General features: G+C 41.0%; 6 protein-coding genes and 1 pseudogene across 6 annotated transcripts in view; 6 read left to right on the top strand and 1 right to left on the bottom strand.

Moving 5' to 3' along the window:
- LOC102891089 (protocadherin alpha-10) overlaps nucleotides 1–790 on the top strand; it is a gene marked incomplete at its 3' end in the record, with an annotated part of 2,370 nt that extends 1,580 nt beyond the window's left edge. Inside the window, exon 1 of the mRNA XM_025040586.1 lies at nucleotides 1–790. This exon is cut by the window's left edge and continues 1,580 nt beyond it. Within this exon, the coding sequence (XP_024896354.1) occupies nucleotides 1–790 (790 nt within the window).
- The window catches only part of LOC102890116 (protocadherin alpha-7), a 128,781-nt gene that overhangs the window by 13,118 nt on the left and 89,557 nt on the right, over nucleotides 1–26,106 (top strand). The window lies entirely within an intron of this gene.
- LOC102890844 (protocadherin alpha-10) lies at nucleotides 4,575–6,983 on the top strand. The gene has a single exon (XM_015597941.1). It carries the CDS (start codon nucleotides 4,575–4,577, stop codon nucleotides 6,981–6,983), a length of 2,409 nt encoding a protein of 802 aa, XP_015453427.1.
- LOC107196477 (protocadherin alpha-11-like) lies at nucleotides 12,004–14,460 on the top strand. The gene has a single exon (XM_015597940.1). The coding sequence runs from the start codon at nucleotides 12,004–12,006 to the stop codon at nucleotides 14,458–14,460; it is 2,457 nt and encodes an 818-aa protein (XP_015453426.1).
- On the top strand, nucleotides 17,520–19,947 carry LOC102890611 (protocadherin alpha-12). Its single transcript, XM_006923320.2, has one exon. The coding sequence runs from the start codon at nucleotides 17,539–17,541 to the stop codon at nucleotides 19,945–19,947; it is 2,409 nt and encodes an 802-aa protein (XP_006923382.1). The 5' UTR covers nucleotides 17,520–17,538.
- On the bottom strand, nucleotides 20,182–20,300 carry LOC112471971 (annotated as a pseudogene).
- The window catches only part of LOC102890369 (protocadherin alpha-13), a 2,332-nt gene continuing 768 nt past the window's right edge, over nucleotides 24,543–26,106 (top strand). The window contains 1 exon segment of the mRNA XM_025040761.1: nucleotides 24,543–26,106. This exon segment is cut by the window's right edge and continues 698 nt beyond it. Within this exon segment, the coding sequence (XP_024896529.1) occupies nucleotides 24,543–26,106 (1,564 nt within the window).

The raw sequence follows: 26,106 nt of genomic DNA, 5'->3' as shown, positions 1-26,106 counted from the left end.
CGAGGCGTGCGTGCCCCCTCTAGGCAGTAATGTGACCCTGCAGGTGTTCGTGCTGGACGAGAACGACAACGCGCCCGCGTTGCTGCCACCTGGGTCTGACAGCGGGGGCGGCGTGGTGAGCCAGCCTTTGGCGCGTTCTGTGGGCGCGGGCCACGTGGTGGCGAAGGTGCGCGCGGTGGATGCGGACTCGGGCTACAACGCGTGGCTGTCTTACGAGCTGCGGCGGGAGGCGGGGGGCGCGCGCAGCCCGTTCCGCGAGGGGCTGTACACGGGCGAGATCAGCACGACGCGAGCCCTGGACGAGGCGGACGCTCCGCGCCAGCGTCTTCTGGTGCTGGTGAAGGACCACGGCGAGCCGGCGCTGGCGTCCACCGCCACTGTGCTGCTGTCGCTGGTGGACAGCGGCCAGGCGCCGAAGACACCGTTGCGGATGTCGATCGGGTCCACGGGCCCAGAAGCGGCGTTGGTGGATGTGAACGTGTATCTGATCATCGCCATCTGCGCGGTATCCAGCCTGTTGGTGCTCACGCTGCTGCTGTACACGGCGCTGCGGTGCTCGGCTCCGCCCATCGAGCGCGCATGCGGGCCGCTGAAGCCCACGCTGGTGTGCTCCAGCGCGGTAGGGAGCTGGTCGTGCTCGCAGCAGAGGCGGCAGAGGGTGTGCTCTGGGGAGGGCCCGCCCAAGACCGACCTTATGGCCTTCAGCCCCAGCCTTCCACCATGTCCTGTACCAGAGGTGGAAGTGGAAGAACAATCTATTGGAGGGGACCACTCTAGGAAGGTGGGTTATTATTTTTCATATTTTCATATTTTGTTTTGTAAATATTTTATTTCACTACTTTTTTCTCTAAATACATGACTCGCAATATCTTCATCCTTAATCCATATAGCATATTTCTATAATACCTCAAATATATCTAGTAATACCTATTGTATAATTTATTCTAAAAGTTTATTTCATATTTTGTCTATTGTACCTTGTGCATCAACTTTTGTTTGATACTTCAATTTTACAATTAAGCCATTGATTCTGAATTTATATTTTTAATACAAATATTTAATATAGGCTGTAGTTTTTTTCATAAACCACAATCTTTTTATGTTATAAATATTGTAAGATTAGTACTTTAACTCATAAGCGTATTTACTTTTCAAATCTAAATTTTGAAATGACCCTGTTATATAAACAAAAAGACTGCTCTGATCCATTTTTTCAAGGTAGAAATGTGCTTTTTGCTTTCTAAGATTTGCGTAGTGTAACATAATTTATAATGCATAATAGACCTTCACTATTCAATGTTTATACTTTATTCTTAATAATACAGTATGAAGTACAGTATGTAGACTGAAAGTTCATTCATAAAAATGTTCTGGTCTATGGAATTAAGCGTTTTGAGCTTTAAAATGTTTTTCACTTTATTTTGGTTTCATGGTACCTATGTCAGTGTGTAATACTTATTTCGTCAGAAGAAAATTTTCATAGTTATTTACATAATTTTATACAGTAGCTCTTCATCATCTATTCTTTTATCAACATGAGGTATTGGTTATAATATTCAAATATTAGCTTTTTTACTTTGAGGAAGTAGTCATAATTTTATTTTACTAATGGAGAGCATTTGAAAACCACTTTTAATTTTAGATTGAAAGTGATTACTGTCATCCAAATCAATATTGGAAGTTTGAAGAGAAAATGGAATTGTCCTCTTAGAATGTTTTCTACTGATCTGAAACAGTGCAATTTAGTTTAATAGGTTCTCTAGTCATTTTAATCAGGATTGTGTTGGATGATGTAGATGCAGAAATGAAAGACAATTAAATTGCATGGTGGCCAGCACTACCCTATTAATTATGCCTTTCTCAAATCGGTTGTTACCTGATATCTATGATTTCATTTTTAAATTTTATTTATTTTGGTGTTAACAAAGGGCAGTGCAATTACCATCTTGACTCTGGTTCTTAGCAATCACTTTATCCTTTGTGCATACAGACTTAGCTTTTATTCAATGTGCTTCATAAAGAGCTTCCAATAAAACTTGGCATCTCTACTCAAGTTTAGGAACATTAAAAAATACAATGGTTTCAGGAATGTAAGCGTGGCATTGCCTTCAGTGTTAATACTTTCCATGGCCAGTCTCCAGTTCTTATAGATGGTAAGTTAATGCAGAGTATTTCAGAGTATATAGCATTCCTTCCTCTTGTATATGCCCTCTCTTTCAGATCTTTATGTCAGTGTACCCCTCTGCAGAAAAGTCTTGTCAGAAGGTAACTCTTCATGTGAGTTATTAATGAAACTTAGAATTATGTGTTTACCACTTTAGTCCTACTTATTTTACTTTGCCTTTTGGATATGTTTCCTTTAAAAATACAAACATTTACAAAAATATTAATATAACAAGTTAGAATTTTATCTAGCAGCATAATAATCCTAAAGTCCATAGAGGAGGAAGTGAAAGGAGAGGAAAAGAGAGAATTCAGAATGAGTTGAGAGATAGCAAAGACAAATTTTACTGATTGTAGTCTGACAGTGTCTTCCTCTGGCTCTGTTATTAAGATAAACATTCTTTAAACTTTGTGGACGGTTTGTTCCATTTAATGCAGAATGATTGAAATTTCAGAATGAAACCAGAAATGTTCTCAAATCAAGAATGACTAACATTCTTGCCAAAAAACAAATTAGTTTATTTCAAAAAAAAAAAAATTATAGCATCTTAGTTTTATAATCATGTTTAACATACTCTTTAGTAGATGACATTAAAAAGACTAATCATGAGTACTCTTTAGCTTTGATGGGATAGTATTTGTGATAGTCTATTTCAAGAAGAGTAACCAACCCATAGCTTTATTAATATCTTATAGATATTTAGCAATTTAATAGCCTTGGAATTTGGGGGCTTTAAAAACTATTTTTAATATGTACTTAATTAGTGAAGCAATCCTATAAATTAAAAATGGAATGGCCCTTCAGCATGGAGTCATTCCCAAAGAGACTGAATTGTTCAATCGGCAAACAAGAGGAGGTTTATATCTTAGTCATATCTTTTTCTGAATTTAGTCACCTTCATGTGCTAAAATTTTTCTTGCTCATCTTTAGGCAAATATGTCAGTCTTGAACTTATGGCTTTCACAATTAAAAAAAGGATTAGAAGTAGTTTGAGCTATAAATGTTTGGCATAGATTCTATGACTCAGTATTTTAAAAAGTGTTCAAAATAAGACATTACTTTTACATAAAACCTAGGATTCCCTTGGATAACCATTTACATTTTCTTTTTGGTAGAAACGTTTGGGATTCTCCCAGTAGCTGCCATCTTATTGGAAGGATTTCAGATATTGAATAGTTGGTTCCTTAACAGCCTTGAGACTGATTAAAACATTTTTTTTCTATTTGAAAGACAACACTAATAAACCTTATTGCAACTGATAATAATTATTATGAAAAGCTCAATGTATTTTTTTTATATTTGAGATAAACAGGAAAATAAAATTGAGTGAATGAATGATATTTAGATTACTCTTTATACTATAGTCTCCTTAAACCAGTTCTGGAATATAATGGATATGAGCAAACAGACAAATACAACTTGAATTCCTGATTCAGTGTCTTTTTTTTTTTTTTTTGGATTAGAAAGAGATTATCATTACAAATAGCAATGGGTATAATGCAAATTTAAGCTGTCCTTCAGGATGGAAACTACAACATTCACCCAGAGCAGATATAGTAATTGGAAGAAAAGCTTTAATATGAGACAAAGATAACTGTATTTTATGTTTCCAGGAGTAAGTACTTGGTAAATTCATTAATATCAAAGCAAACAAATCTTTAAAGATAAACTTATAAGTAGCTTGCATATCAGCACTGATTTGAAATACCATTGTGTTAAAGAAGTAACTTAGAGAACTTGCATCTTCAGTTATCTTCTACATAACTAGGCTAAACTTTTAGAATAATTTAACATAGTATATGATTAAGCAATAGAAAATTATAGGGTGTTAGCAATAAAGTAAACTTAATAAGACATAATTTCAAAATAATCAATTTCTAAAAGTCTAAAAAACAGTATCATAGTAACCTACAAATACGGACTTTTCATCTTCAGAAACATGATAATATAGTAGTGCGTTAGTACATTCTCTTAGACGTCTATATGCAAGAAAAAACTTCTTGGAATTCTAATTTGTAAAACAAAACCACCTTTAAAGAGCTAGTGACCACACACAAGGAGTATATAATTAAAGAATTAAAAGCTCACAAAGAAAAACATGGACCAATTCAAAGAAATCACTAAAGAAGCAATATTAATGAAAGAAATACTAGTATAAACGCAAAGCCACTTCCATTTGGAGCCACAGGATGTCGTTGTTCTCCAAGGAGAAGATTATTTTAACAAAGAAAATTACGATTATTTCCAGGACCAGAGAGACTCTCCACTGTTCCGATGCTTTAAAGACTATAAACGCACCCATATTGTTATGATCACTTGGGATCTCCGGAATAAAGGCTCAAAAGGAAGATCTCAAAAGGACAACTTTGTACTCATGAAATGTTGATTTACTAACCAGCATCAAGGCATGATGTTAGCTTCAGGATCGCGTGCCCAGGAACCCCGGTTTCTGCTGCTTTCGCTTCTGCTTCTCGCAGCCTGGAAGGCCGGGAGAGGCCAGGTCCACTACTCGGTCCCCGAGGAGGCCAAACACGGCACCTTCGTGGGCCGCATCGCCCAGGACCTGGGGCTGGAGCTGGAGGAGCTGGTGCCGCGCCTGTTCCGGATGGCGTCCAAAGGCAGTGGGGACCTTCTGGAGGTAAATCTGCAGAATGGCATTTTGTTTGTGAATTCTCGGATCGATCGCGAGGAGCTGTGCGGGCGGAGTCTGGAGTGCAGCATCCACTTGGAGGTGATCGTGGAGAGGCCGCTAGAGGTTTTCCATGTGGAGGTGGAGGTGAAGGACATTAACGACAACCCGCCTGTGTTCCCGGCGACGCGGAAGAATCTGTTTATTTCCGAAACTCGGGCTCTTGACTCTCATTTTTCACTAGAGGGCGCCTCCGACGCAGATATCGGGGTCAACGCTCTGCTGTCTTACGGACTGAGCCCCAATGAGTATTTCTCTCTTGGAATACCGACCAACGACGAGCAGGTAAAACCACTTCAGTTGGTACTAAAAAAACCTTTAGACAGGGAAATCGCTTCGGAGCTTCTCTTGGTGCTGAAAGCAACAGATGGGGGCAAACCTGAGCTGTCAGGTACCGTAGAGTTACACATCACAGTGCTGGATGTAAATGACAATGCCCCAGTGTTTGACAAAGCAATCCATCGTGTGAAATTACTGGAAAATGCAAGAAACGGTACACTGGTTATTAGACTTAACGCCTCCGATTTGGACGAGGGTTCAAACAGCCACATTCTTTATTCCTTTACAACTGATGTCTCCCCCGACCCAGAAGCATCTTTTCGCATAGATTCAGCCAGTGGAGAAATAAAAGTAAATGGAAAGATAGATTTTGAAGAAACTAAGTTATGGAAGCTTCAAATAGAAGCAGTTGACAAAGGAAATCCCCCAATGTTTGGTCACTGCACAATCTTGATAGAGGTTTTAGACATCAATGATAATGCTCCAGAGCTGCTAGTGACTTCATTAACGCCTTCTGTTCCTGAGGATGCTCCACTGGGGACCGTCATCGCCCTTATCAGTGTAACTGACCGTGACGCCGATAGCAACGGGCAAGTGACCTGCTCACTAACACCCCGTGTCCCCTTCAAGCTGGTGTCCACTTTCAAGAATTACTATTCGCTGGTGCTGGACAGCGCTCTGGATCGCGAGAGTGTGGCGAATTATGAGCTGGTGGTGACAGCGCGGGATGGGGGCTCGCCTTCGCTGTCGGCCACCGCCAGCGTGTCCGTGGAGGTGGCCGACATGAACGACAACGCGCCGGTATTCACGCAGCCCGAATACACGGTGTTCGTGAAGGAGAACAACCCGCCCGGCTGCCACATCTTCACGGTGTCTGCGCGGGACGCGGACGCGCAGGAGAACGCGCTGGTGTCCTACTCGCTGGTGGAGCGGCGCGTGGGCGAGCGTGCGCTGTCGAGCTACGTGTCGGTGCACGCGGAGAGCGGCAAGGTGTACGCGCTGCAGCCGCTGGACCACGAGGAGCTGGAGCTGTTGCAGTTCCAGGTGAGCGCGCGCGACGCGGGCGTGCCACCTCTGAGCAGCAACATGACGCTGCAGGTGTTCGTGCTGGACGAGAACGACAACGCGCCCGCGTTGCTGCCGCCTGGGGCTGGCGGCGGGGGCGACGCGGTGAGCCAGCCGGTGGCGCGTTCTGTGGGCGCCGGCCACGTAGTGGCGAAGGTGCGCGCTGTGGACGCGGACTCGGGCTACAACGCGTGGCTGTCTTACGAGCTGCAGCCGGAGTCCGGGGGCTTGCGCAGCCCGTTCCGCGTGGGGCTGTACACGGGAGAGATCAGCACGACGCGCGCCCTGGACGAGGCGGACGCGCAGCGCCAGTGCCTGCTGGTGTTGGTGAAGGACCACGGCGAGCCGGCGCTGGCGTCCACGGCCACCGTGCTGCTGTCACTGGTGGACAGTGGCCAGGCTCCAAAGGCCTCATTGTGGGAGGCAGCGAGAGCCACGGGCCCAGAGTTGGCCTTGGTGGATGTGAACGTGTATCTGATCATCGCCATCTGTGCGGTGTCCAGCCTGTTGGTGCTCACGCTGCTGCTGTACACGGCGCTGCGGTGCTCGGCTCCGCCCACCGAGGGCGCGTGCGGGCCAGGGAAGCCCACTCTGGTGTGCCCCAGCTCAGTGGGGAGCTGGTTGTGCTCGCAGCAGAGGCGGCAGAAGGAGTGCTCTGGGGAGGGCCCGCCCAAGACGGATCTAATGGCTTTCAGTCCTAGTGTTCCTCCTGTTTCGAGTTCTGGAGATAGTGGAGAAAAACAGATTTGCGGGAATGTAAGTACAGGAATTTTGGGGTGTATTTAATGCCTATTAATGTCATTCACATAGTCGTTTACCAACATATTACTGTAAGTTCGTTGCTTCATTTGGTTTTGGCTTTCTCTTGGGATGGAAAAAATTTTTAATTATTTTTCACCAGTCTTCATAAACACCAAGAATATTATCTAGTTGGTAGAAATCATAATAGTAAAAGTAATAGCTGTAATGAAATAGATGACTAAAGCTTTCTGTTAATGTGGAAGTTAGTCAGAGAGGAAGGAAGTGAGGATCACTCATGAGAAATGGAGAGTGTGGACAGGCTGAAATATTTTACTTGTCATTTTGCAGCAAGTTCATTCTTCCTTTCTTCTTATTCTAAGTGGTGCCTTTCACTCATTATGTTTATGTATTCAAATTACCGTAATAATGCAGAACTTCATAATTTAGTTTTTTTATTTTAAACATGGTTAAATTGTTACCTTCCTATAATCTGTAAGTTTACCTATTACGGGCATAGGTAGTTGAGGTGGTCTCATTTTATAAACCATTTTGTTTCTAATCAATGACATGGTCTTTGAGATAGTGGGTGATGTTTCACCTTGTCTTTGGGGATGATTTTACTTATTTTTGTTTTTAATCCCTCATAATTTCAAGCTTATTTTCTTTATAGTCTTCAGCTGCTTCAGATAGACTTTCCCCCCTTTATTTTCTAATATAACATCAGTTTTGCTAATTGCCTGTTGAATTCATTGCGGCTTTCCTCCAGATTAATTTATTGAACTCTATTTTATCTGGAAGATTTATTTGAGCATTGAATATACTGATATTTCTTCCATTCATGGTACTTGTCATGAGGCTGTATGGAAATATTTTAGGGCAGGAAAATTCATACTTTTTTTGTATGTGTGCTTTAAGAAAGTCTTCCCATGTATAAGGAAGTATGATGCTGCTGCCTATGTTCACCAAGCCACTTGGTCTTCAAAATGACTTGCTTTAAATAACTTGAATGTAAGAACCATGAAACTTTCACTTGACACTTCCACTTGGCACTAGCACTCGACAATAATGTTGTTGATCGAATTTCAGAATTTAACATTGTATACTTTAGATGCGTACTATGCAAACACTTTATTGTCACAAAGCTATATTCACAGAGAACTTGTATTTAGGGTTGTAAGGGTGTGAATCAAATAATGTGGAGGTTAATTTTGTTCTTTGGGTTCCAGTATACAAATTAGAGACCGTTTAATTGGAGTGTGTGGAAAAATAAATTATATATGATAATTTACATTTGGGAGGAGAACCATGTTATGGTAGATAGGGTAAGGTTAATAGAAATGCTGAGAAGGCATTAGTGGTTGTTTTCTACCTAAAAAGTAGGATGATTTCCATGAAGATGAATGTTAGGAAATCTTCAGAAAAGGAAAAGCCAAGCCTTAGTTATTGTACTGGAATACCATTCATCCATCACTAACTATAATATACTACCATGATTGAGCTATTTCTATTTGTTAGACATGGTGAGAAGGGCTTAAAATACATAATTTAAAAAATCCTTTTAACAACTTGTAAATTACATGAGACTACCCAAAATTTTAAAATGCCATAAGAGATATTTGTCTTTTCTATTGCCATTCAGCTAGCACATGATAGAGATGATATTCAAATGCATATCTTTTAGATTCCAGACCCATTGTTTTTATCACTGTAGAGTTTTCTGTAGTAAATCTTTTCTCTGATCAGGAATAGTTCTGGCTAGGAATGTCAAGCACAAGCTATATACAGGTGAAACTTCCTTTCTGTTTTGCTAAGGAAAAAAAACCTCTTCATGATTATCTTCATGATTAATTTTGTACAATGCCATAATTGAGATGGGAATTAGGATTTTTGTTAAGTGATTTTTTTCTCAAAAGAGTTCATGATCGTCATCATTTGTGTTAATGTCACATTGATAGGTATTAATATTATTCAATCAATAAATAATTTAGAATTGCCCTATAAGGACTATGAATCAGTTTGGAAGTGATAAAAATAAGAAAAATAATCATTTAATATTTGAGAAAAGTCAGAAGACTGTGGTCTGCAATGTTCTTGCAGAACACCAAAGCCAAATGACACATATGAAAATGACCTTGTCTTTTTAACACTGTGAATAAGGATATGTTTTGGGCAAATATAAGTAGTAATATGATTATTTCTGGGATCCTGAACAGCAGCAAAGGATTCAATAAGTATTTCCAATATTGGATACTTTAATACAGCTTTAATGGTATATTTTCGCATGAAAATCTTTGTGTTTATATCTTTAAAGATTCAGTCTTCTTTAGTTTTATAATTGTCTGAGAGATTTGTGCCAACTGAACAAATGATCTGTGATCAAATAACTGTGTATACTTGAATAAGCCATGATAGCACAGTGTGAACATTGCTGAGTATATCCTACAATTTCGTTAATCCGATGTTGAATAGTACTTCTAATCTACCGATTTTGAAGAACCTTCTGTGTTTCCAAAAATGAATTCAAGATTTATTTCTCTTTTTATGTTTTCAATAGTAATAGTACTAGAACTATTATGGAATATTAGCGGATGATGAGGACTCATAGGACATTAAACAATGCACTCTAACACGTGACTAGCAGGACATACAGTTGGAACTTAAGACTAACCAAATTGGTTTAGTAAAGGTCAGGCACAAAGTTCCTCATTCTTTTCAATTGATTTTACAAAATTATGGTTAACAATGATATTGATATGACTTCTTGGCATTAGCCTATTGCCAAATCTCAGATCTATCCTCAAAGATGAGTTCGACGATAGCATAATCTCTTCTAAAGGGGCTAGTTGAGATGGCAACTATATCTGAAATATAACAGCCAAAATGCAGAAGATGGGTTCTTAGTTCATACAATATGTAAAACTCTTTTATGACTTGCAGTTTGTCCAGTGCCACTCCATATACTCACAAAACACCACATTACTGGAAAGTAATTTTTAAATTAGCATTTGATTTTAATTCAGACATGTAAGTTCTTCATCTCCCTTGGATAAACTTTCTCATGTACTTCTCTCTATCTACCTTTGAAGACTCCACTTCGCATGTCATACCTCAATCCTCAATTTCCATAATGAAGTGGTTGCTTGCCTTTTCTCCAAAATAAATCTGACAGTCTTCAAATATATTAAATCTATTGTTATCTAGTGTAATATATTTTGATTAGAGACCCATATGACTGCTTGTGTTACAGATGCATAACAGATTGTGTTACAGATGCATTACAGTGTCATAAAAGGTGACGAGCCTGCTTTATTTTGTAAGAAAGAATTTTGTATTTAATAAGAGTTCTAGCAGAACAATATCAGCAAAAGAATAAATCTGAAAAAAGTGGAACAAGATCTGAAATTAGCAGTCGAATATATATACATATCTGTGTATATATTCAAGACAAAGAAAAACATTAACACAAATAAATAAAATTTTTTTATATTTCAATATTTTTAGATTGGAGATAAACCATCAAAACTATACAAGAAAATACTCAAGCTAGTGTGTTATTTATTCCGAATCACTTTCTACTCTAAACTTCTATTGTATCCTTTTTCCCTCCCCTTAAAACCCAAGGCTATACGAAAACACAGAGGATATGCAGCCAAATTACGACTTTAGGCAATGAAAGCTCATATTGGCAATTTTGATTTTCTACTGGTATTTTATGAACTCGAATTTCCATGAACACTAAGGTCACTTTCCATTTAGTTAAATTATTTGATTATTTTCTATGTTTGTGTGTGTGTGTGTGTGTGTGTGTGTGTGTGTACTAGTAGGCACTTAGAGGAGATATAATTAAAAATTATTTCCCCTTTTTTGGATAAACTTAAACCCAAAATTTGGATTTTAAACCCAAAATTTGAATCTTAAACCCAAAATTCTTTAAAAAGGAAACAGTTCAGCTATTCTCATGAATATATATTGAGTAGATATCCAAAAACCAATGTTGGTAACTTAGAAATACCAATATGGTACAGATGTTTTCATAGCGATTTTTATTTATTTCATAATAATAAAACTCATTCTATAGTTGAAAGATAACTTTTTTTCATTGACACCATTACATAAAGTATCATTTTGATACCTCATGTAATACTCTTAGTAGTGGAACTTACATGAGAATATGAAATTTACATTTCTATACATCAATAGACTTTTCCCTTGTGAATTCTGTGTTTTAAACTACCAAATTCAAAAATATATTTTTGTTTTTCTTATTATTCCTCAATGGATATAAAGTTATTTGCAACAAAAACCCTATTATATGTAAATAAGAACACAATTAAATGTAAAAATAAATAATACAATTAAATGTAAATATAAGGAATCAGAACTAAGGAAAATATGAGAAGGTAAGTGAACATAGATAAGAACATAATATGCAAGACTTAAAAATGAAATAGTTATTATTAAAACTTCAAATTTTTCTTCGAGTTTCCTAGCAGCCAAAGTAACAAGGGAGAAAGGTAAAACTATTCAAATACCTGTAGTAAGTGTTTAATCCTAGTTTTTCATAAGGTTACTTAGATAATTTATATACATGTATGTAGATAAGTAAAAATTACTGTATAACTTAAACATAGGAACAAAAATTTAAATTTTATGTTAGTCAAGAATAAAATGCCATTTGCTGGATACTATCAGTTTTAATATGATTTAAAATCTGAATATTCCATAAATAAGCACTTTGGAAATAATATCTTGGGGTTAAAATATCATGAAACACAAGAAATTATTTTTTCCTCTTTAAGTAAAACTTTGTGGTGTTGGATGTAGTATACAGTAGTCACAATTTCAGGCACAAGGTGTCGCTCTTCACTTAGTGGAAATAGTTTATTCAAGGTTTGGTCTGAACATCCAGGAACTCTCCATACAAGACCACTCCATAATGCCGGACGCTACTGTTAACGGATCCTTTGAAACTTCTCAAAAATTCAGCGAGGTTTTTAACCCGAAACTGGAGTCTCTGGTACAGTAAATGTAAAGGATCTTATTTTGCAAGTCGATGTCGTATGCGATGTTCAGTTTTCGAAAAAGGGGATTGGGCACTCAGAGACTGCAGTTGTTGCTTCTGCTCTTCGCAATCTGGGAGGCTGGGAGCGGCCAGGTCCACTACTCGGTCCCCGAGGAGGTCAAACACGGCACTTTCGTGGGCCGCATCGCCCAGGACCTGGGGCTGGAGCTGGAGGAGCTGGTGCCGCGCCTGTTCCGGGTAGCATCCAAAGGCAGTGGGGACCTTCTGGAGATAAATCTGCAGAATGGCATTTTGTTTGTGAATTCTCGGATCGACCGCGAGGAGCTGTGCGGACGGAGCCTGGAGTGCAGCATCCACCTGGAGGTGATCGTGGAGAGGCCGCTGCAAGTTTTTCATGTGGAGGTGAAGGTTAAAGATATTAATGACAATCCGCCAGAGTTCTCTGGAAGAGAACAAAAGCTGCTGATTTCTGAATCTAAGCAACCTGACTCACACTTTCCTCTAGAGGGCGCTTCTGATGCAGATATAGGAGAGAATGCTCTATTGACCTACAGACTAAGTCAAAATGAATATTTTTCCTTAGAAATACCAACAAATAGTAAGCAGACTAATAGACTGTCTCTTATATTAAAGAGGTCTCTGGATAGAGAGAAAATTCCGGAAGTTAGTTTGCTACTGACGGCCGCAGACAGGGGGAAACCGGAGCTCACTGGCACTGTTCAGCTTTTAATCCACGTCTTGGATATTAACGACAATGATCCAGAATTTGAGCAATCAGAATATAAAGTGAGATTGATGGAAAACGCAGCTAAAGAAACTTTTATGATTAAGTTAAATGCTACAGATCCAGATGAAGGAGTCAATGGGGAGGTAACATACTCCTTGATATCGATTAAGCCCAATAGAAAACGCTTATTTACAATAGATGAAAATAATGGAGAGGTGAGGGTCAATGGAATTTTAGATTATGAAGAAAACACGTTTTATGAAATTGAAGTACAGGCCAAAGATAAGGGAAATCCCCCAATGTCAGGTCACTGTACACTCTGGGTAGAAATCATAGATGTCAATGATAACGCTCCTGAAGTCACCGTGACTTCCCTGTCTCTCCCAGTACGAGAGGACACTCAGCCTAGCACCGTCATTGCTTTGATTAGGGTATTCGACCGCGACTCTGGTGCCAACGGAGAGGTGACCTGTTTTCTAACGTCCAACGTTCCCTTCAAGATAATGTCCACGTTCAAAAACTATTATTCACTGGTGCTGGACAGCGCCCTGGACCGCGAGAGTGTGTCCATCTATGACTTGGTGGTGACAGGACGAGACGGGGGGTCGCCTTCGTTGTCGGCCACCGCCAGCGTGTCCGTGGAGGTGGCTGACGTGAACGACAACGCGCCGGTATTCGCGCAGCCCGAGTACACGGTGTTCGTGAAGGAGAACAACCCGCCCGGCTGCCACATCTTCACGGTGTCTGCGCGGGACGCGGACGCGCAGGAGAACGCGCTGGTGTCCTACTCGCTGGTGGAGCGGCGCGTGGGCGAGCGTGCGCTGTCGAGCTACGTGTCGGTGCACGCGGAGAGCGGCAAGGTGTACGCGCTGCAGCCCCTGGACCACGAAGAGGTGGAGCTGCTGCAGTTCCAGGTGAGCGCGCGCGACGCGGGCGTGCCATCTCTGGGCAGCAACGTGACGCTGCAGGTGTTCGTGCTGGACGAGAACGACAACGCGCCCGCGCTGCTGCCACTTGGATCTCGCGGCGGGGGCGACGCGGTGAGCCAGCCTGTGGCGCGTTCTGTGGGCGCCGGCCACGTGGTGGCGAAGGTGCGCGCGGTGGACGCGGACTCCGGCTACAACGCGTGGCTGTCTTACGAGCTGCAGCTGGAGGCGGGGGGCGCTCACAGCCCGTTCCGCGTGGGGCTGTACACCGGCAAGATCAGCACGACGCGCGCCCTGGACGAGGCGGACGCGCCGCGCCAGCGCCTGCTGGTGCTGGTGAAGGACCACGGCGAGCCAGCGCTGGCGTCCACCGCCACTGTGCTGCTGTCGCTAGTGGACAGTGGCCAGGCGCCGAAGACACCGTTGCGGATGTCTGTGGGGGCCACGGGCCCAGAGGCAGCGCTGGTGGATGTGAACGTGTATCTGATCATCGCTATCTGCGCAGTGTCCAGCCTGTTGGTGCTCACGCTGCTGCTGTACACGGCGCTGCGGTGCTCGGTGCCGCCCACTGAGGGCGCTTGCGGGCCGCTGAAGCCCACGCTGGTGTGCACCAGCGCGGTGGGGAGCTGGTCGTGCTCGCAGCAAAGGCGACAGAGGGTGTGCTCTGGGGAGGGCCCACCCAAGAGGGTATGCTCTGGGGAGGGCCCACCCAAGACGGACCTCATGGCCTTCAGCCCCAGTCTTCCTCCGGGTCTGGATAGAGAAGATGTAGGGGAGAGGCAGGAGGCAGGATCAAATCATTCTGGGCAGGTGAGTAATATAGATACCCTCGCTTTTGAAGTTTAACTTAAATGTTTTTAAAATCCAGATTATTTTATAGAAAATCTTAATGAATACTGTGTATTTTTAGTATATTTTAAAGAATAATGTCTGTTAGTGAAATGCAATATGATACATATACCCAATTTTGATTATAATATTTTTTTGCAATAAATGTCTTATTTGTTTTAATGTTTTGTTAGAAAATGTTAAAAGAAGATGCAAGAGGGACTTTCCTGTTATCGCTTTATTAGAAATAATTTCTAATTGTCACTAATTTACTCATGTCACTTCATTTACTTTAATCCTCAGTAATGTAGATAATTACTATAGGTTCTCATCTTCTTTGTCGACCTTTTGCCTTTATATTTTCATATTATTAGGTCTATTGACTATTTTCACTTCAGTCTTTTATTAAAGATAGAGCACGGTCTTCATTAGGTCTGAAATGATTTACCTTTCTTTTTCTGTGTTCTTAAATGTTTGTCGTATGTTTAATGTCCATTAGATAATCTTTAATTTTATCTCTACTGATAGATTAAACTTGCTATTTTTTTTTTGCAGTTAAAAATTCAGTTTTGCATTCTCTAGGCTTGCATTGAAATAATATAACTAAATGTTCTGTCCTTTTAAAATTTGATCCATGGAATGGTTAGAGATTTATCCACTAAATACTTGAACAGAATCTCAGATTTATAGTTCCAAAGTAATCTAGGCAAATAAAGTTATTTATATTACTCAGGTAAGTCATTCAAACTTGCTAAAGGCATGTGTATTGACTTATACATTTGTGATATATGTTAGTTGGCATATTTCTTAAGTTTTTTGGACTTATCTAGAAAGGAAAATGTTAATGGTATTAAAATGAAACTTACTGACAATTATCAGTTTCACCCATTACTCCTTTAAAATTTCCTATCTTTAAATGCTTTATCTCTAATGTTTGTGAAATTTTCAGATGCTCTAACCATACCTGAAGATTCTAGTAAAGATCATTTACCTCTAGGTCATTTTACTAATTCAGTGATTGTTAGCTACATGTAGGTTGGTAGAGTCACTGACTTCTTTGAGAATCTGACAAATCATATGTGGCCATTCTCTCCCTAAAATCACACAGCATACCACTTATCATAATTTTCATGGTTCTCATTTTTGGACCTCTGCATAATCTTTTGTACCTCAGTATTAATTGACTAAAAACACTTTTCTATATCAAAGTTGGCAACTAGAGTAAAATGTAAAATATTTCAGACTCAAAAGTGATTAAACTATCAGTCATATCATTTATGAAACTGTAAATGTAATAAATGTAATATTAGGTAGGACACACATTATTACTTATCTCCAAAGGACGTTCTTGGAATGACTCAAGTTCATCTAAATTTAATAAACAAAGATATTGGAATGTTTTAAAGAGTTTAAAGTTTGCAAAGCATTATATTTACAGTACATAAGTAATCAATGCACATTTTTGATAATTCCAAATTACATGGACTAGTTTCTATGAATTTAGTGTCTTTTATACTTATTCTTTTTCAGGATTATATTTTAAATTGTAAAATTATAATTTCAATCTTTTCTAGTTTTTTTTGTTTAGGTATTAAGCTAAATTTAGATCTTACTATCTGTTTAATAATCTAATTATGTCTAACAGTGTGCGAGGACTACATAACACACTACTTTTTCTGTAAAGTTCCTTAGCAATTATAGTACATTGACTATTTCGAAAAATAGAAGTTAGAAAATGAAGAAGCTTGGTGGTGATATTAGATAATTTAATAGACTGATAGCATCAAATTCAAAATTAAGTGTTTTTGATTGATTGAGTCAATTTTATAGTTATTTTATACTTGTAGAATCATTCCTGGTTATTATATTCTGGTTCTATAAAGATTTCATTTCTCAGTTCCTTTTATTATTATATGTGGAAAGAATGGTTACAAATTATTGATTTAAAGATTTTTGACTTGAATTTTAGTGAGTTTATAAAATCTATATTTACTTGCTAAGGCATCTTATCTGTGTTTATTTTCCCATAAAGCTGGTCTTAAATTAATGAATAAAATTATGGAAAGTCTTTTAATTCTTCCTTGCATCTTCTGAGTAACTACTAACTACTCTGAAGGGAAAAACTGGGGGAGAAACCAAAAGGTCATTATGAAGTTTATATTCTTTTGACTTTAGTCAAGGAATTTGGGCTCCAAAACATTTCACAAGATCTTTTTCACATTAGTGTTCCACTGCCGTTTTAGAATATTGTGAAATTTGGAGGCTTTGACTTAACATTTTACATGAAAACTCTTTACACGTGCTAGAGTAAAACATTCCAGAATCTGTACCCAAGCCTCATTTTAACATGTTGTGGGAACAAGAGCAGTTGTATAGAAAGTCATCACATTTAAGCATCAAGGAATCAAAAAAGGAGATATCTTCCATATTTATAATGAATTCTAATATTCACCAGATTTAAGAATAAAATAATTTTATGAATGATGAAATATTTATTTTTTTCCTTTACGAGAGAATTTTTTACTTTCTCCTAAAGTCCTATGGTGAAGTGCTTCTATAGGATAAAAATCAATACAAGTGTGAATTGTAAGCAATATAGAGGCAGGAGTGATATTATTCTTTATTTTATTTCCCACGATAGCTAAACAATAGCTTCTGAAATACCGTATTTTAATTATTTTTTGATAGACTTTCAAGCACATTATTTTTTAAAAACTGCAGTATAATAGATGTATGGGTGCTTTGTCGCTAATATCATATTAAAATAGGTATTTACAAATGATCCATGAAAATATTCAAAAGTCGAAACAATTTAAAGTGACCCGGGAAGTGGCTAAACCAAAAAGAAACTCAAGATCTTTCTTGTACATACACGATCAGTCACATGATGTCGCTGTATGCTCAAAAGGTGAAAAGGAAAAAATTTGTCTAGCGCCCAAATTTGTACAATTCACAGAATAGGATCGACTCCACATCAACCGGAATTCTGGGTAAAACTTACTAAATATACTTACAGCAAAGAGAGACTGCTCATAAAGGTTCACAGGCGAGCGATCCCTTAAAATTGACACTCCCATCTCAGAGATCTTATCTGCAATGGTGTTTTCCTGGCGGGGAGGCTTAGGAGCCTGGCGCCTGCTGATGTGGCTTCTGCTCCTTACAGCCTGGGAGACCGAGAGCAGCCCGGTCCACTACTCGGTCTCCGAGGAGGCCAAACACGGCACCTTCGTGGGCCGCATCGTCCAGGACCTGGGGCTGGAGCTGGAGGAGCTGGTGCCGCGCCTGTTCCGGATGGCGTCCAAAAGCAGTGGGGACCTTCTGGAGATAAATCTGCAGAATGGCATTTTGTTTGTGAATTCTCGGATCGACCGCGAGGAGCTGTGTGGGCGGAGGCTGGAGTGCAGCATCCACCTGGAGGTGATCGTAGAGAGGCCGCTGCAGGTTTTCCATGTGCAGGTAGAAGTGAAGGACATTAACGACAATTTGCCGGTGTTTAGAAGAGAACAAAAGGTCCTTATTTCTGAATCTGCACCTCTAGAGTCTCAGTTTCCTCTAGAGGGCGCTTTTGATGCGGATATCGGCGAAAACTCTGTTTTGACTTACAAGTTAAGTATAAATGAGTATTTTACTCTGAAAACAATAACGAAAAACGATAAAAGTATATTGCCTGAACTGGTTCTTCGGAAGTCCTTGGATAGAGAGGAAACGCCAGAACTTAATGTATTGCTGACCGCCCTCGATGGCGGTAAACCTGAGCTAACAGGCTCTATTCATATTAAAATAACCATCCTGGATGTGAATGATAATGCTCCAGAGTTTGATAAGCTTGGCTATAAAGTAGTGCTGTTTGAAAATGTGCCAAACGACACGAGAGTGATTCAACTAAACGCTTCAGATTTAGACGAAGGATTGAATAGTGAAATTACCTATGGAATCAGAATGATTTTGCCAGCAAGTGAGAAGTGTATGTTTTCAATAGATCCAAAAACAGGTGAAATCAGAATTTATGGGAAACTGGATTTTGAAGAGAATAATGAGTATGAAATTCATGTTAATGCCATTGATAAAGGGATTCCTTCCATGGCAGGTTACTGCACGGTCCTGGTGGAAGTTCTAGACCTGAACGACAATACGCCCAAGATAATGGTCACTTCGCTGTCACTCCTTGTGCGAGAGGATGCTCAGGTGGGCACCGTCATCGCCTTGATCAGCGTGTCTGACAGTGACTCTGGGGCCAACGGGCAGGTAACCTGCTCACTAACACCCCACGTGCCCTTCAAGCTGGTGTCTACCTTCAAGAATTACTATTCGCTGGTGCTGGACAGCGCTCTGGATCGCGAGAGCGTGGCGAATTATGAGCTGGTGGTGACAGCGCGGGATGGGGGCTCGCCTTCGCTGTCGGCCACCGCCAGCGTGTCCGTGGAGGTGGCCGACATGAACGACAACGCGCCGGTATTCACGCAGCCCGAATACACGGTGTTCGTGAAGGAGAACAACCCGCCCGGCTGCCACATCTTCACGGTGTCTGCGCGGGACGCGGACGCGCAGGAGAACGCGCTGGTGTCCTACTCGCTGGTGGAGCGGCGCGTGGGCGAGCGTGCGCTGTCGAGCTACGTGTCGGTGCACGCGGAGAGCGGCAAGGTGTACGCGCTGCAGCCGCTGGACCACGAGGAGCTGGAACTGCTGCAGTTCCAGGTGAGCGCGCGCGACGCGGGCGTGCCACCTCTGGGCAGCAACGTGACGCTGCAGGTGTTCGTGCTGGACGAGAACGACAACGCGCCCGCGCTGCTGCCGCCTGGGGCTGGTGGCGGGGGCGGCGCGGTGAGCCAGCCAGTGGCGCGTTCTGTGGGCTCCGGCCACGTGGTGGCGAAGGTGCGCGCGGTGGACGCGGACTCGGGCTACAACGCGTGGCTGTCTTACGAGCTGCTGTCGGAGGCGGGGGGCGCTCACAGCGCGTTCCGCGTGGGGCTGTACACGGGCGAGATCAGCACTACGCGCGCCCTGGACGAGGCGGACGCGCCGCGCCAGCGTCTGCTGGTGCTGGTGAAGGACCACGGCGAGCCTGCGCTGGCGGCCACCGCCACTGTGCTACTCTCGCTGATGGACAGTGGCCAGGTGCCGAAGACTCCGTCGCAGATGTCGGCGGGCGCCATGGGCTCAGAGTTGGCGCTGGTGGATGTGAATGTGTATCTGATCATTGCCATCTGCGCGGTGTCCAGCCTGTTGGTGCTCACGCTGCTGCTGTACACGGCTCTGCGGTGCTCGGCGCCGCCCACCGAGGGCGCGTGCGGGCCAGAGAAGCCCACTCTGGTGTGCTCCAGCGCGGTGGGGAGCTGGTCGTGCTCGAAGCAGAGACGGCAGAAGGTGTGCTCTGGGGAGGGCCCTCCCAAGACCGACCTCATGGCCTTCAGCCCCAGTCTTCCACAGTCACGAAAAGATTGTTTCAATCTTTCCAGTGAAGTAAGTCATGATATATATTTGTTCCCTTTAAGAACTTTCTATTAGGGTATAAATACATTAACTTTTTCTTTTTCTTTTTTTTCTTTATGTTATTCTTTAAACCGTCAATATCTTCTCTTCTGTGGTAGGATCATTCCTAGTCATTTGGACTTTTCATTATTTGCCCAGTCACCACACTTTAAAATATTCTAGTTCTCTTTAGAAGAGGCAACCCTTGGTTGACCTCACAGATTGCAAGGACTTTGTCAGCTTTCAATCCCTTATTTTTTTTATTTTTTACGCCTACAGCACCTGGTCTTCCTAGGTGGTCTCCCATCCAAGTACTAACCAGGCCTGACACTGCTTAGCTTCCAAGATCAGATGGGGCGGGGCTTGTTCAGGGTAGCATGGCCATAGACTCTAGTTCTCTCCTTTTTCCCATTACCTATGATTAGCTTTGAAGAATATTAGTACACTACAGTAAAAACCATCTAGGTGTTCGGTAACTTAAATTTATTTTTAATTTAAACTTAATTTCATGATTATAAAAAATTTGTGAGATAATACAAAGAGTTCCCCAGAGACCATTACCTGGATTCCTTCACTGTTCTTTATGTGCATAGGCTGGTAAAATAGTCTCCTTAATTACCATTCTAATTTCAGTACACTCTTCTTCCAGATATTATAACATAATAATTGTGTTATTAATTCTCAAGGAAATATTTTTTATTATTGTTCACAGGGAGTCCCTTCTTCCTTTAAAGTGGGATTGGCTACTGTACTACCCTTATTTACATAAAATATAACAAAGTCATTTCATACTTAAAAGGTTATAATAACCACCCAAATTAGGATTCATTTTATGATTGATGTTTTATAATAACTTACATAGCTGTTTTTCTTTCTTGGTAGCACATAAGTAATGATGCATCTTACAACTAATGACTTTTTTATTTAATAAAATATAAGAATAGTTATTGATCCCCTATTATTTTTCAGGAACTGTGCTAAGATATTTAATGGCATCATCTCATTTTATTATCAAAGTAGTTCTATGGTTCAGGTACAATATTTATCATTGTCATTTTACTTATGAGAAACCTGAGCTTAAGCCAGATAGTGAGAAGTGGCTCAAACCCAGTTTTGGAGGATCCCAAACCCATTATGGCATATTACTGCTCTGGGACTATTATCTCATGAATGTTCTAAAGTGCATTTTACATGTTGTAATTTTCTTACCCCAAAATATCCAGAGGCTTCTCTTTGATCAGAGAGTAAAGCCTTAAATCCCTCAGTCTGGTAGTGATGGTATTAAACTTTCCTGCCTTTTGCCTAGTACTGTCTCACATATCTTTAGTTTAGGACATGGAATATAGCATATGTTCAAGCAATAATTTTGAAATAAATATATGGCATCGAAATAAACTGCCTAGGTGATTCCCTCCATTGTAGAAGTTGGGGTAGACTCCAGAGATTAGGCAATGTTTTATTGAAGAGTGCCTGTAGGATAGATGACATTTCAATAGGAAGGTATTACAAATGGAGAGATAAATATGAATAAATAAACAGTTTTTTCTAGTGAATGTGTACTTGCAGGATTGGAGCAGGGGAGATTCTGAAGGTAGGAAAGCTAGTAAAGAATCTTTTATAATACTTTAGGTATCAAGTGATGAAGATTTAAATTATGGCAATTGAAATAGATTGAGAGAAACATGTACAAGTGGCATTGACAAAGTAGAAGCAGCCAGATAATGATGGGCTCAATACAATGATAAGAGATATACGAAAGTAGAAGATGACATTAACTTTTTTAGTTTGGTCACCTGGGAGGATGAGATTGCCATTAACCAAGATGCAGAAGAGAGTTGGAGAAAGTTTTTTTTTGTATTTGTGCTGCTAGAGAATAGAGAGGAACATTTAAAAAACTATATTATACTTGAGGTTCTGCAAAAAAAAATAATTGTGATGAGAAATATGGATCTGGAACTCAGGGAATATTACAGATGTAGATTTGTGAGTAATTCCCATAGGGAAAAAAATAAATCCATTAAAAAATAAATCCATTAAATTACTAGAAAGAGATTGAAAAATTGAAAGCAATGTGTCCAAAGAAAGAATTTAAGTGGATAGGTGCGTTAGTTCCTGGGGCCACTATAACAAATTACCAAAAACTGGTGCCTGAAGACAATAAAAATTTATTCTCTCACAGTTTGGGATACCAGAAGTCCAAAATCAGAGTGTTGGCAGAGCTGTACCTGCTCTGGAGCTCCAAGGAGAACCTGTTGTCTGTCCCAGCTTTTTGTGGCTGTAGAGTTCCTTGGCTTGTGGCCACACCACTCCAGTTTCTGCCTCTGTGGTCACATTGCCTCCTATTCTTCCCCATATATTTTAAAATGATATATGTGATTATACTTTAGGGCCCACCTGTATAATCCAGAATAAGTGCCTTCTCTCAAGATCCTTAACTCAGTCACATCTTTTGTCACATAAAGAAATATTCATAGGTTCCAGGGATTAAGATGTGGGCATATCTTTTTTTGGGAGGGGAGACAGCATTCAACCTAGGATAGTAGGCTTAAAATCATAAAATGGTTATATAACACTGCTAAAATAAAGCTCAAAGTGCAATATATCAAATGCATGTTAGAAGTTAATGCTGAAGAGGATGAGATAAAAGAACAGGCTTTTTAAAGAAGTAGTAAGTTTATATAAAGATGCTTGAGTGTTTTTGTAGTGTGAGGGAAAGAAGTAAGTAAAGAAGGAGATACTGAAGATAAGACAGCCAAAGAAAGAATGAAGGTAAAGATGAAGGAGAAAAGGATGGAGAATAATTTTTAAAGAGCATAGAGGTGAGCTTAAATGTGGGGACCATTTTTTTTCTTAGCAGGGAATGAAATAGAGACTATAAGGAAATATACTGATATAAGAAGAGAGCCATTGAGTTCATTTTGATGACTTAGCTCTCTGGGTAAATCATCTGAAAACCAGGTGGTTAGAATAAGGTTGAGAATTTGAGAAGAGAGAGAAAAGAATATGGAAGAGTATCTGTAGACATGGGGGAAGAGTGAATTATGGATTCATTTGAGGGCCTAGTCAAGGTAAAGTTGAGAGTCAATCCGTAGAGAATATAGTCATCATGATTAAGTGACTATCTTATACTAGGAAGCTTAATAGGAGAAATAGAGAAAATGGATATTAGGTTGTGTGTTGTAAACTAAAGAAAATGTTGGGGAGTAATATAAGTAGGTGAGTGCTTTGGGGTGTCAGGAAAGATATGCTTTAAATGGCTGACTATGTGGTATAGGTTAGGTAGAGAGGTAAATGAGAGAAGATAGAGCCTGATAAACAAGAACAATTAGAAAAAATTAAGGGATTATTCCCAGTATAAGAGTAAAGTTATGTTAATAAAAGTAATGGAGCAGGACAGAGGATAAAAGAGAATACCAAATACTGTACTCAAATTTTCAGAAGAGAGCAAAGATACAGAAATGAACCCAACAATTATTTCCAGCAGAGTTGTGCACAAAACAGGCAAGAGAATTATTGGAGCTATGCTATATCTTTCATAGTGCTATTTGGCCTGGAACTTTGGGGCCTGTTAATGATAGTTATAGCAACAGGTAAGATTCTTCCTCTCTTCCTTGCTAAAGATGTGTTAACATCTGTATCAACCTGTTGTTCCTTAGAAAATCAGTCAATTTAAATGATAGAAAGATTTCTTTCCTAGTGATAATGTAAGATGAGGAAGGGAAGAGGGAAATTTAACCTACTGGTAGTAATTTAAATTCTATTAAATACATAGGATGCTAGTTCTTGGCATGTTTTATGCAAAGAGAATCTAGAACTTTAAAGCATTATTATATCTAAAGGACCAAAATTATTGTGTTTTAAAAATTTGTTGTGTTTATGCACACACACTCATATATAAACTCATATATACATTGACTGGACACTTCCTTCAAATGCAAATATTTTATCCACATTTCACAGTCACATTTGGGGTAATAATAATAATATGGTATATTTATTTAAATATGGTATATCACTTACTAATATTTTCCATGTTCATCTGTTTTATGTAATTGGTTATGTTTTTATTTGGAGTCAATGGCTGCTGTGTGAGCAGGTTTCAAAAAATATTACAGGAAAAGGACATTCCCACCAAAACCTACAAAGCTTTGCAGAACTATAGGCTGATTTGCAAAAGTGAATAGAGTATTCCCCCTCTTAAAATTCTGCATGCAAGTTTTACACAGGCAAAAATATATTTGTGAAAAAATAGGACTCAACCAATTTTCGACTAGCATCCAGTGCTGAGAAGAATACAGTGATTTACTATTTCTGAAAAGAAAAACATTTAGTCTTAAATTGCATATTTGCAGTGAGAAATTTCACAAAATGCAAGAAAATAAACCTACATCAACGGAAAATAGGGATGGAACCATTTTTACACTTACACATTCATGCGCACGGTGTCGCTCTTCACTGAGAACCTTTCTCCAAAGAAGGCGCCTCCTCTTCCTGCAGAAAATTTGGTATATAGTGGGAAACCTCTAGCGAATCCTCCCTCAATAGAAGGCGGTAAAATTGGATCTTTGGAGTCAGTCTGAGGTAAGGTATTCTATATACTTCAGATATCTCTGAAGCCCTTTGAGTGTACCATGCCATTTTCATGGCGAGGAGACCCAGGAGCCCGGAGTCTGCTGCTCTCCCTTCTGCTCCTCGCAACCTGGGAGACCCAGAGTGGACAGGTCCACTACTCGGTCTCTGAGGAGTCCAAACACGGCACCTTCGTGGGCCGCATCGCCCAGGACCTGGGGCTGGAGCTGGCAGAGCTGGTGCCGCGCCTGTTCCGGATGACGTCCGAAGGCAGTGGGGACCTTCTGGAGGTAAATCTGCAGAATGGCATTTTGTTTGTGAATTCTCGGATCGACCGCGAGGAGCTGTGCGGGCGGAGCCTGGAGTGCAGCATCCACCTGGAAGTGATCGTGGAGAGGCCGCTGCAGGTTTTCCATGTGGAGGTGGGAGTTAAAGATATCAACGACAACCCGCCTGTGTTCCCAGAAAGTAAGAAAAGAATAATCATTGCAGAATCTAGACCTCCGGAAACTCGATTTCCACTAGATGGCGCATCGGATGCAGATATTGGAGTAAACTCGGCCTTGACTTACCGAATCTATCCCAATGATTATTTCGCTTTGGACACACAAAACAATCGTGAACAAACGTCTTCGTTATCACTTGTGCTGAGGAAATCGTTGGACAGAGAGGAAATTCAGGAGCATAGTTTATTATTGACAGCCATTGATGGAGGTAAACCCGAGCTGACTGGCACAGTTCAGCTGTTCATCACAATTCTGGATGTGAATGATAACGCCCCAGAATTTGCCCAATCCATTTACAGGGTGAGAGTTTTAGAGAACGCATTTAATGGAACATTAGTGATCAAGCTAAATGCCACAGATCCTGATGATGATATAAATGGAGACATAATCTACTCATTTAGAAGGCCTGTATCGCCTGCGGTGTTAAATGCATTTATCATAAACCCCAACAGTGGAGAAATTAGGACAAAAGGTAAACTGGATTTCGAAGAAAATAAATTGTATGAAATATCTGTGGAGGCAACTGACAAGGGGAATATTCCAATGGCGGGTCACTGTACCATTTTGGTGGAAATACTAGATATAAATGATAATGCTCCAAAGATTACTATCACTTCTCTGTCACTCCCTGTGCGAGAGGATGCTCAGGTGGGCACCGTCATCGCCTTGGTCAGCGTGTCTGACAGTGACTCTGGGGCCAACGGGCAGGTGACCTGCTCACTAACACCCCATGTCCCCTTCAAGCTGGTGTCTACCTTCAAGAATTACTATTCACTGGTGCTGGACAGCGCTCTGGACCGCGAGAGCGTGGCGAATTATGAGCTGGTGGTGACAGCGCGGGACGGGGGCTCGCCTTCGCTGTCGGCCACCGCCAGCGTGTCCATGGAGGTGGCCGACGTGAACGACAACGCACCGGCATTCGCGCAGCCCGAGTACACGGTGTTCGTGAAGGAGAACAACCCGCCCGGCTGCCACATCTTCACGGTGTCTGCTCAGGACGCGGACGCGCAGGAGAACGCACTGGTGTCCTACTCGCTGGTGGAGCGGCGCGTGGGCGAGCGTGCGCTGTCGAGCTACGTGTCGGTGCACGCGGAGAGCGGCAAGGGGTACGCGCTGCAGC

The sequence above is a fragment of the Pteropus alecto genome, unplaced genomic scaffold (assembly GCF_000325575.1).
Source record: "Pteropus alecto unplaced genomic scaffold, ASM32557v1 scaffold78, whole genome shotgun sequence".
NCBI classification, from domain to species: domain Eukaryota; kingdom Metazoa; phylum Chordata; class Mammalia; order Chiroptera; family Pteropodidae; genus Pteropus; species Pteropus alecto.
This window is presented reverse-complemented; position numbering and strand designations above follow the sequence as displayed.